Raw genomic sequence first — 12,504 nt, forward strand, 5'->3', positions numbered from 1 at the left:
CATAATGGGAAATTTATTACCAGTCCTGCAGTCACACCTATGGCATTTGGCAAATTTCTCCTTCCTGATGTTTCTTATGCTTTTTTCTATCAAATATAGGAATAAAAAAAATTTGGCTTGGAGAAGATAACGGCAGCTCTGCATTTAAGAGAAGAGACATTTCTTAACAGATGGTCTTCAGTATTGTTGTTAATTTCAAATTACTAGCCGCCTTCTTTTTTGTATTGTATTTGTTCATGTCTATCTCCTGTTCTGTTCTGGAAAAAAATCAATGAATAAAATCCTTCAAAATAAACATAAGCATTACAACTTAGATAGGTTGTGAATTCTCAAATCCCCCAGACATTATGGGGGCGGAGCTTGTATGGTCTCCCCATTCCGGTGTCCTCCCACCGTCCAGACGCATGGACACTACCTGACTCTGAATTATCCATAGGTGTGAGCGTGTGAAAGAATGATTCTCACTTTCAGGAGTGAATTAGAAATTTTCCAAATTTCAGTGGCTCAGGTAGTCCACTCTGTTCAGATATTCCTGAGTTTTGGTTCCTCTCAAGGTTTCTTCCAATTAGATGGAGTTTTTTTTTCTTGCCACTGTTGCCTCTGGCTTGCTCATCTAGGGCCTTGAGCACTATTCTAATTGTCAGGAGCTTTGCGCCATGTAAATGAAGATTGCTTGATTGATTGATGATATGTTTATTATTTTATAATAAAGATTGATCGATGAGAGTCTTGTCCAAGGCATGTTCTGCCTAACGTTATAACTTTGGGGAAAAGCCTGGAGCCCACATATACTTAAAAGAAATAAATAACCAATAAATGAAGAACAGAGAGGAGTTTAGACAGCACTTTAAACTATTAATTAATAATTAATAATTAGATTGTTAAGTAATTTAGTAATAATTAGAAGAGATTCAGATAAATCTATCTGCCTTCTACTTCTATCTACTTGATCTCCATCCACCAGCGCCAGAGATGAACACAATAGGAGGATAAAAGATTAAAAGGTGATCAGACTGTCATCCCAGAATTCCCCAATCCCCAATCCACTCCCACTGGCTCGGGTGTTTGGAATATTCCCTGGATCTTCTCATGTGACGCAAATGCTTTTACATAAACAGATGAATAAACATGCGGGTAAATATAGTGGAAGGGGGTTGATTGGGCCATGGGGATTTCAGGTTAACCAATTCCCCTTTCATGTGTGTGTGTGTGTGTGTGTGTGTGTGCCGAGTTGGTCCCGGGGAGAGTTAATTAGGATGAACGTACAGCACGGTTGGCCGTGACTGACACCGTCAGCAGAACCCTCACATCAGACGGCGGAAACAACTTATTCCCTAAATCACTCATCCTGACTCTGTTAACCAACGTTGGTTTTAATCTTTTTACTTCGGCCACACAAACAATACAAATTACAGTACGGAAATATGACTTCCTGCGTGTGAACGGCCATTAAAAATATTATTGCACTCTGAGGACGTGTTGATCCTGAAATCCTGCGCGCTGGCGGGAAAGTTCCAGGCCCAGCCTGCTCTTCTTTATCTGCAGGTGCCAGTGTCTCTGGTTCCATGACCCTCCGGGACTGACGGAGCTCACCGATTGGCTGCGGATTTGCATAAACTGTGTGATATGCAAATGAACTGTGTTGTGCAGGTAGAACAAAGAAAAATCACATGCATCCATCTCTAAGTCCACTTTACAGAAGTGAGTGAAAACAAGGTCCAACATGTCTTGCTGTCCTCGGTGTGTGTGTGTGTAAGAGAGGGACTAGCTCAGTGGCCCAGGGTGCATTGCTACTTCATGGCGGCCGTAGAGGGGCTGTATTAGTGGACGGAGGTGCAGGGTGCGCGTGTGAGAGTACGCGAGCAGCGATGACAGCAGGGACCCCACAGGAAGTGGAGAGTGGAGGAGCAGCGGGTGGAGGGGCGTGGCTTGGACCAGCCGAAGAGGAGGGTGGGACGTCCACAGCGTGGCTGGGTGGGCGGGGAGAAGTGCGGGGCGGAGGGTGAGGGAGGTGAAGGGTGGAGGATGCTGCTGAAGGATGGTGTGGTCATGGTGGAGGGGAGGAACGGGAGGATATGGGGCAGCCACAGTGGGCATCTCCACCTTGCTGTCCTGCTGCAGCTGAATCTCCATGTGCTCTCTGGCCTGCTTTTGGAGAAGCCTGTACTTCTCCACCTCCTCTGCCGTGAACGTGATTGGCTGCTCTGTCAGGGGAGGGGTGGAGCTTCTGAGGTTCCCTGATTGGTGCTCATTGGACACGATGCTGTCCTCCCGCTGTTGGGTTTTACAGAATGTGGTGGTTTGTTCCTCTGGGGTCGCCTGAGGTGCAGAGGAGTTAGAGGCATCGGCTCCGAGCCTCTGGAGCTCGGAATGTTGGGACGAGTGTCCCGAACTGTGCCAGGACGCAGGACGAGTGGCTCTGCGCCTCACAGCTGGACGTTTTCCTATGAGTGGTAATGCCGGCATGTGTTTGGACACGTGCTTGTTTTTGGAGAGGACGTGTCTGCTCTCAGAGGCCGGTTGTGTTCGCTTGTGGGCGGGGGAAGACTCGTGGTCTTGATGGAGCCGGGACAACCTTGCGTCAGCACCTGCTGGACCCGACCTGGCCTGCGCCACCGGGCCGTCGGGCCGGCAGTCCTTATCGCTGGACACAGAGCGCAATCGTGCGCCTCTGATTGGCTTATCTCCCACCAGCCCTCGGTGGGTCCGTCGCGTCCTGGAACACGGGGACAGCCTGAAGCGGGCCGAGCTGCTCCCGTCTGTGCTGAGTTCCGACACGTTGGTGGAGCAGGAGGAGATGGGGCTTTGAGAAGAGAGGGGGCTCGGCCGCACATCTGCCCAGTCTAGGCTCACGTCTCTGGGGCTTGAAGAGGCGAATCCTCCCCTCTCCTGGGAGGGGGATGGGCTGCCGCCCCACTGCCTGTCCGAGCTAGATCCGCTTCTCTCCTCCCACTCGTCCCTCATCCTGCTTCGTCCATGCAATCCCACAATGCACCTCTGCCTGACTTTCCGGTGCCATGCTGGGTACTGCCTCTTCGTGTGGTTGTAGGTTTCATGGTGACCAACTGCTGAGCTGTAAGCCCCAGTCTTCCAGGGAACTCTAACGTAGGAGCGAAGCTGCCGCATATCTTTCCTCCAGGATGAGGAGTCATCATCTGAAATGGCTCTGGACATCGTACCGCGGTTACTTTCTTTGTGTCCCCCCCAGTCCAGGTGGTTCTTGTCCCAGGCGTAGACGTGGAAGCCCCAGGGCCAGCGGTGGGGTCCGTCCTTCTCCGCCGGTACTCGATCAGCTGCCTTGTTCATCCGTCGCCGCTTCCTCTTCCTGCTTGATGGCACGGAGAGCATCTTTATCACCACGCTCCTCAGACCGTGCTGAGCCACGCCGCTTTCCTTCGAGCACCTGTCCTCCACGCTCTCCGGCTTCCTCTTCTTTCCACGGCCTTCTCGGCAGCGTCCGGCCAGCGCTGCACCTGCCTGGACCTCGGGCTCCCAGGCTCCACCTGTCTGCTGCCGAACGCCATCACCCTGAACACCACCTCCTGGTCGCCAGTGTTTCTCGCCGGTGTCTCGCCGCCTCTTCACTTTTGAAGCATGTCGGCGATTCATCGATTTTCTTTTTAACTTTACCTTGTGCACCTCGTGCTGGTCGGACAGTTGTGTTTGTTGATGGGGTTGGACTTCTGATTGGATGCCTGGTCCTGCCCCGGTAGTTAGCTCGACTTCCTGTCGAACCATCTGACTGGTTAGTTGGATTTCTAGTCCTGCCCCGGTAGTTAGCTCAGCTTCATCCTTCTGACAAGTTGGTTGGATTTCTGGTCCTGCCCCGGTAGTTAACTCGTCTTGATCCATCTGACTTGTTGGTTGGATTTCTGGTCCTGCCCCGGTAGTTAACTCGTCTTGATCCATCTGACTGGTTAGTTGGATTTCTGGTCCTGCCCCGGTAGTTAACTCGGCTTGATCCATCTGACTGGTTAGTTGGATTTCTGGTCCTGCCCCGGTAGTTAACTTGACTGGATCCTTCTGACTAGTTGGTTGGATTTCTGGTCCTGCCCCGGTAGTTAACTCGTCTTGATCCATCTGACTGGTTGGTTGGATTTCTGGTCCTGCCCCGGTAGTTAACTCGGCTTGATCCATCTGACTGGTTAGTTGGATTTCTGGTCCTGCCCCGGTAGTTAACTTGACTGGATCCTTCTGACTAGTTGGTTGGATTTCTGGTCCTGCCCCGGTAGTTAACTCGTCTTGATCCATCTGACTGGTTGGTTGGATTTCTGGTCCTGCCCCGGTAGTTAACTCGGCTTGATCCATCTGACTGGTTAGTTGGATTTCTGGTCCTGCCCCGGTAGTTAACTCGTCTTGATCCATCTGACTGGTTAGTTGGATTTTTGGTCCTGCCCCGGTAGTTAACTCGTCTTGATCCATCTGACTGGTTAGTTGGATTTTTGGTCCTGCCCCGGTAGTTAACTCGTCTTGATCCTTCTGACTAGTTGGTTGGATTTCTGGTCCTGCCACGGTAGTTAACTCGTCTTGATCCTTCTGACTGGTTGGTTGGATTTCTGGTCCTGCCCCTTGCATCCTCTCTGTTTCATGATTGGCCGTCTGGGTTTGGAGCTCTGATGCCGTGAGTGTGTTGTCACCCCGTGTGAGGTCTGCGTGTGTCTGTGAATCCGAGTGAAGTGTTGATGAGTGTGTGATGCCGCCGGCAGCGCCATGCTGTGCGTGTGTGTGAGAGCATCCTGGGTTGCAGCTGTACGCGACGCGCGGTTCCGTGTGTGTGAAGCGCAGCAGCGCCGTCGGCCACCTGAGCGACGTCGCTCCATCTTTCGCCGTGACGCTGACAAACGAGGCGTCTCCGGGAGGAGACAGATGCCTGACGATGTCACGGTGGCGGAGGAACAGCTGTCTCTTCACTCCCAGGCCCGGAGTGTGTGTGCACTGGCTCCGCCCTGGGCAGACACTTTGTTCCCTGCTGTCCTCCAGGCGTGGGGGGCGGAGCCTGTGTCCAGGTGAGGGGGGCGGGGAGTAGAGCCGCTGCTTCCTGCCAGTCGCCTGGATCTCGTCGTCGGAGAAGACGGACGCGCAGGAATCCAGCTTGAGTGCGGCACGCCGGGAGAAACCAAAAGACACGCCCAGTCGCGGTGTCGCTGCACACCCCCGTGGGTGCCTACGTAGGGGTGTGGGAGAAGTGGGCGGAGTCCCATACGCTGAGTCGGTGGGGAGGGATGTGAGTCGGGCGGGGCCGCGCCATGGTCTCCTCACCCGGGGGGATTCTGTCGACGTTCCGGAGCAGATCTCTCCTGTACATCTCTCCCTGAAATTAAAACAGCAGAGATGTTATTGTGTGTGCGTTCAAATGTCCATATTTTATATGCAAGTCAACATACACACACACGCAAATTCTATTTGTATAAATGATTGAATGCAGGTATGGGGAGTGTGTGTGTGTGTGTGTGCTTTACTTGTCTCTCTGTTGCCTGAGCTGAGCGAGCTGGTACAGGCGTTTTAGTTCCCTCTCCTCCTTCTTCTCATCCTTCCAGGACTTGGAGGCAACGTTCCGCGCAAACTCCCTCTGCTTCAGTTCTTTCAGCCGCTACACACACACACACACACACACACACACACAGATTCAGCTTTAAATAAAAATGGACATTTATCAGACGCCCTTATCCAGAGCGACTTCAATCAGTATCACTACTACCAATCATGATTGCCTTCAACAATAGAAAGCCCTCAAACATAAACTCACATCATTCAACTTTTCTTGTGTGTGTGTGTGTGTAAGTGTGTCACGGCTGTGAATAAAGGCTCCTGTTTTAAATTCACACACAACGTTGAATGGTTTCAAGCACAAAACTAAAATGCAGAAACAAACAGTTTATACCTTTACTTCTGTTCAATCAGACAGAACACACACACACACACACACACACACACACCACAGATTTAATATGCAGTTCTGAGGCAGGTCTGCAGGCTGCAATGCTAAATAAAAACTCTGATGAATAAATATGAACATGTTCTGTGAGACGCTGCATGTCTGACATGAGTAGAAATTGATGTCTCCGCCCCTTTGTCTCACTCTTTGCCGCTGCCGCTCTTGTTTCTTGTCTGAAAACGGCTCCCACGCTCGGCTGTCTCACTGAATCATGGGAAATATGATCACACACACAGCTGATGATGATGGACAGATGAGAGTATGGAGTGTATAATTGGCTTTAAAAATCCCACTTGTGTGTGTGTGAGCCCTTCAGCCCTTCAGTCATGCATCAGTTACGCGTGCATTTTGGAGAGTTAGATCATTTAAAATGCTAAAAGAACATCTGTCACACTAATAAATGTTTCATCCAATGGAGAAGTAGATCGTCCATGAATCATTCAAGGGGAAGTGAAGAATGTTCCTTCTTTTGTAATGATAAATTGCTAATTAATGCAGAACTGGAGTGACAGGCAGCAAACATCGTCCTGCCTTTAGTCTCTTAGCTTGTATGCTGTCAATCTTATTTCAGATTTTGTGTTTGTAAAAATCCCTCCAATGGACGGATATTAAACAACAAAAGAATCAGTCAAATGATCAATAATGTTCACATTACATTAGGGAAGCCTACTGAAATGAAAAGATCCACACAATGAGAAGGTCCCCGGAGAAAAGGACCTTGTGATCTGGTGAACTGTTCCAAATGGTCTGACCCAGAGGGTGGTGCCATTGGCCAGCTGACTTTCCCTGCTTCCCGAGAAGACCAAGTTGCTTATGCGGATTGAAGCAGGCATGTACAGTGATTATTTCTGTAAATCCTTGGGACATACTTGATCTTCCACAAGCAAACAAGCCTCACATGCCACATCTATTGTAACGCATTGAAAGTAGGACTCATTTGTTTTCATTTTTAGAAATACGGAATCATCTGGAGCCCACGGATTCCATCAAACCCGTTAACCTGCCTCCACATTTAGCCAGAAGCAGCCTGGCAGTTTTATTGGAGGAGAGAAAGTGAGCACTGAGCCTGAGTGGAGCAGGTTTTAGGGAAGTCCATAATATGCTGGGTGGAGAGTGTTCATAAATCAGTAAAAAATTCAGTTTGTCATTTCTGTTCTGTAACTTGTGACCAGATGACATCAGACCCAGTCTAAAGAAGACACTCAAGACACACCAGCTAAACTTGGTATAGTTCGTTTCATGGTTTTTCTTTATATGCAATAGAGTAGAGTTTTGATTTTGTGTGTGTGTCTCTTTCAGGTTGCCGTAGTGGGAGGAGCTTCCTGCCTAACGACTCCGCCTGCTGCTGAATAATTGGCTGCCACAAGATTTAAAATGAGACCTCAGACTGGGATCATTGCTAGAGATCTCGCCCTGTGGTTTTAGTTGTCTGGTTTTGATTAAGTTGCTGTGTATAAGATTCATTGCCTGTGTGTTGGTTTGTTGTTAGTCCCTCCCTTTGTTAGGCCTCTGTATTATGTGTTTATTTGTATTGAATGTCTGGTTGGTTTCTTTTATGTCGTTTCACTGTAAATAATGCCCCATGGTACAGCTCCTTAGCCCTCGTGAGACTCTACCCCTTTCTGAAACCCATCCTGGGATTTTGTCATTCTATAATTCATTTGGTGGTGCAGAATGGATTTTGAGGGCCTTTGGATGATGGGAGTAAACCGGAGTACCTGGAGGAGACCCACGCTGACACGAGGAGAGAGCACTGGCTTGCCTTTCGGCTACTCCTGTTAGGGCTACAGTGAATCATTTACATTTACATTTACAGTATTTATCAGACGCCCTTATACAGAGCGACTTACAATCAGTAGGTACAGGGACAGTCCCCCCTGGAGCAACTCAGGGTTAAGTGTCTTGCTCAGGGACACAATGGTAGTAACCTGGGTCTTCTGGTTCAAAGGCGAGTGTGTTACCCACTAGGCTACCACCACCCCGGTGTGGTTGTCCACACAAACATTTGGCAAACGTATACACCAGGTGCCCTTCCTGATGCAACACGCCCCATTTAGCCGGTCTTGGGACCCCGTCACCAAGAAATACACTGTCACCTGCATCCCCAACAACTACGTTTGCTATACATTATTTTTCTGTTAATAAACAGAAATTATAATGAAATATAATGAAAGGGTTCAAGGTTAAATGAATTACAAAGTGACAAAATTATGAACAGCACTTGATAATCTGTCAGCAATTGTCCGCATTCATTAAAACTCAATTTGCTTAATTTCTGCATAAATACTGTGCAAATGAAAAGCTTTTTGGAAATCGGGTGACACGAAGCGGGACTCTAATGGGTTCATGCCAGATCCACCTACGTGAACTGGGTTTTTATCTGAACTGGGTTTTGTTTATGCCCACATGCAGAATTTCCTCATTCGCAATGTGGCTTTGCATGGTATCACACAGACACACAAACGCGAACATACATCCAACTGCTAATTCTTTCATTTCACGCTCTTTAATACACAAATCCCTTTTATTTTAGATCCAAAGCAGTAAAACATCATGTTCAGTATATTTTAAAAATCTTACAATTAGCTAAATATTATTTATATTGAATTATTGTTGCAGACCATTAAGAACCAGACCAGAACCAGACCAGTCCAAAATCAGAGCAGACTGCACAGTCTCTTTAGAGATTTATGTCAGATGACCATGTTGGTAAAATCCCCAGACGCTGTCAGCGAAGGAAGTGAAATGCCCTGATCAGCCGAGTCTCCAGAGGCTGCGGCATTGCTGCCATTCTCCACCATTTCCATGATAGCGAGAATCATCCTCCATTCCTCCTTTCACGCCACACTGCGTCTGGTGATTTAAAACCTGCATTTTGGACATAGCCTAATGTGTCCCGAAGGTGCTGAAGAAGAGGCTGAGCTGCAGTGTAACCCGCTGACATTCATCCTAATTAGTAGCCTTCCCTCTCCTAAACCCACTTTACCTTATACACGTCTCATTTGCATATTTCTACCCAAATCCCTCTGAGACACGTCTTAAGCTCACTGGTGGGTTGGAGGCTACCAGGCGAATCAAAGGTTTCAGATGGGGTGGGAGGAGCCTACCAGGAGCCCATTGTGACTGTCCCAGTAACTACTGATTGTAAGGTGCTCTGGAACAGGGTGTCCGATAAATACCGTAAATAGAAATGTTGCCACAAAGACACCAAGTGTCATATATCTGACTTTAGGGATGTCCAAATAGCACCAGGAAAATTCATCCTGTCTGTGTGATGGAGTCACACCACCACCAAAAAAATCCAATTTAACCACAACCACAGTGACATACATCAGTCAACCCCAGCCAAGCTGGAGCCCAACCCTGGGAATCCAGCACATTTTTGTCGGCTAGATGCTTGCTCAACGGCGCTGGCAGATTGCTCATTTGCATTTTTTTTGAAGGCAAACGCAACTCAGATTTCTATCTGTCAGCTGTTGACACGTTGTCACCCTGCAACGCTGGAGACGAGCGATGAGAGGACGGATCATTGCGTTGTGTAAGAACACCTCTCCTTTTTGCAAAATCCGCTGGTGTGGGACGTTTTGAGGACTGGGTACAGAATGAGCGGCGATCTCAGCTGCTGCTGGGCTGAATAAATAAGACAGCCTTTTATCTCGCTAGGCTCTGATCAATACAAGTGATCAGTAAGGTGCCGATATCTGCTGTAAATATCTATTGATTGTAAAATCTTTATTTGGGATGTTAAAATAAATGACTTTAGCAACACTGCAATGTGCGAGGGTAACACTATGGCCTGAGAAATTGTACCTCCAGTATCTCCCCAAAGTTCTCAACCAGTTGACTTTAGGTTCTGTTATTAAATTAAATCAGAATCAATCGGAAACCGTATTAATATTTTCATGCGTTTCGGTTGGAAACATGAAAATATTAAGTCGAATCCACGTGATTCATTTAGGTTAACCTAAAAAGGCATTCCAGATTCGTATTTGCCGTATGCGTAGCTATAGCAGTACAACATGCAGTGAAATGCATCTTGAACTGCTCTGTTTTTGCTGTGCATAGTTATAAATGGTCACAACCACAGGCTGCGGGAGGAAGGAAGCCAAGGCGAAGGACATTTTGACACAAAAAGGGATTTATTAATAATCACAAAAAAAAAAGGCCACAAAATGGACAGGGATAAACGGAAACAAACCCGCAGGCGTGTGCCGACTGCCACCAACTGCAACTACATATAAAGGTAAGGCTCAGAGTCCACGTCAATGCAGCAGCGTCTGTATGCTGCCCAACAGCTCCTCATAACAGGGCTCGAACCGGCAACCTTCTGATTACGGGGCCGCTGCCTTAACCGCTAGGCCACCTCTGCTATAGTTACAAAAAAAGGCCACATCTAGTTATAAAAACAAATCAAATAGAATTCATGAGGAGTAAGGACAGTTTAAAAAAAAAAAAAGTCATCAACCTAAAATGCAAGCAAATATTTATGTTTTAGGAGCACTTAAGACACAGAGAGACATCACTGGGTGTGGCTATGGATACTGCACTGACACAGTATGAGGCAGGACGTGATATACAATAAAGTTCAATATTGAGTTACAGTGCAGAGATTCTAATTTAATGTGCAATTGTGCGTTGACTGTGCAGATTGCAGGGTAGTGATGAAATGAACAGACACTGTTGGACATTCAGACGGCGTGAGCTGTGGGGACATGTCCTGGTTCAGCATCCTTACCGCCTGAGTCTCCCAGTCTTGGCCATGATACTGAGTCGTGAGTATTACAAATGTAAGACATTTACATTTACATTTACATTTACATTTACCGCATTTATCAGACGCCCTTATCCAGAGCGACTTACAATCAGTAGTTACAGGGACAGTCCCCCCCTGGAGCAACTTAGGGTTAAGTCTCTTGCTCAGGGACACAATGGTAGTAAGTGGGATTTGAACCTGGGTCTTCTGGTTCATAGGCGAGTGGGTTACCCACTAGGCTACCACCACCCCTGTCTTTTGCCTGATTTCAGATGCTGAAATGTGATTTGTCCTTAATATGCTTGATGTCCCTGGTCCTCCGCATGGATCACCCTCTCTAGGGCTTTGCAATCCTTCCCTTTTTTTCAGTGCACAGCCCTTTTGTGATCACTAATGCCATATTCACTAGCCGGTGTTGGAAGTAGGCGTGGTCACAACATGTCTCCTGTGTAGAGAAGGGTCGGAAATGGAGGACACCTGGGTGTACCTATGCTGTCACGTCTGTTCATTTGCGTAAATGCAGAAGACGGAGATGACGTGACACTGGACAACATTGCTGACATTTTATATAACACACACACACTCGCACTCAGCAGCAGCACTGCAGTACAGAGAAGAGGAAGTTTGCACGAACTTTACCTGGTCTTCTCTGACCTACAGTGGGGTTGCTGGCACTGGGCCTGAGAGACTGGCATGATGAAGTCAAGTCTCTGCCAACATGCTCTGCTTCTTCAAGGTCCCAGCGGCCATCAAGGCAGACACTGTTTTCTAGATGACAGCTATGGACCACATCACATCTGGGAGAGGCTAGTAACGTGCTCCTAACATGTTTGTAGATGTTTTAGTAGAGCTGTCCTTGGGACGACACTGAAGATAAGACATTTTGTAAAGTACAATGTAAAGTATTCAGTGTCCAGCTCCCCATTCGAACCTGAGACCTTGTAACATTCACGAGTCACATGAGACATTTTCAGGGGTGTACTCACTTTTGTTGCCAGCGGTTTAGATATTAATGTCTGTGTGTTTAGATACTTTGAGGGGACACTTCATTGATCCATGTGTTTGGACGGGACCTTGTAGGTCAGGGGCAGTGGTGTCCTAGCGGTCAAGGAAGCGGCCCTGTAATCAGAAGGTTGGTGGTTCAAATCCTGATCTGCCAAGGTGCCACTGAGGTGCCACTGAGCAAAGCACCGTCCCCACACACTGCTCCCCGGGCACCTGTCATGTCTGTCAAGGGTGATGGGTTAAATGCAGAGGACAAATTTCACTGTGTGCACCGTGTGCTGTGCATCACATGTGACAACAATTTCACTTTTTAGACTAGTTTTTTTGCCTTCTCTGAATGCTGGTAAGGAGTCCTGCCTCACCTCTGAAGAACCTGACTGGGAAGAATCAGCTTTGATTTTTTATTTTTTTTTAATGAAAATCTATTAGTGGGTGGTAGTAACCTAGTGGGTAACACACTTGCCTATGAACCAGAAGACCTGGGTTCGAATCCCACTTACTACCATTGTGTCCCTGAGCAAGACACTTAACCCTAAATTGCTCCAGGGAGACTGTCCCTGTAACTACTGATTGTAAGTCGCTCTGGATAAGGGCGTCTGATAAATGCTGTAAATGTAAATGTAAATCTATTAGCCTTCATTCCACACCAATGACCCACACCTAAGTAGCAATGTTACGGGAGACTTTATCTCACAAATAGAACCACAAACAGTGTTTTTCTTAGACAAATCGGCTCTACCGCTGGAACATGTTGTGACCTTCTGGCTGAAACAAACTATTCTGCTCTTGCTGGCATTTCGTTTTGTGACGT

General features: G+C 47.6%; 1 protein-coding gene across 1 annotated transcript in view; it reads right to left on the reverse strand.

The window, feature by feature from the left end:
• Positions 1 to 1,068: 1,068 nt before the first annotated feature.
• The window catches only part of LOC114773594 (uncharacterized), a 46,233-nt gene continuing 34,797 nt past the window's right edge, over positions 1,069 to 12,504 (reverse strand). Inside the window, exons 3-4 of the mRNA XM_028965880.1 lie at positions 5,460 to 5,590; positions 1,069 to 5,311 (exon numbers count right to left, since the gene is read on the reverse strand). Coding sequence (XP_028821713.1) covers positions 1,765 to 5,311; positions 5,460 to 5,590 — 3,678 coding nt within the window. The 3' untranslated portion in view covers positions 1,069 to 1,764. The remainder of the gene's footprint in view (positions 5,312 to 5,459; positions 5,591 to 12,504) is intronic.

Source organism: Denticeps clupeoides, unplaced genomic scaffold (genome assembly GCF_900700375.1).
Source record: "Denticeps clupeoides unplaced genomic scaffold, fDenClu1.1, whole genome shotgun sequence".
Lineage (NCBI taxonomy): Eukaryota > Metazoa > Chordata > Actinopteri > Clupeiformes > Denticipitidae > Denticeps > Denticeps clupeoides.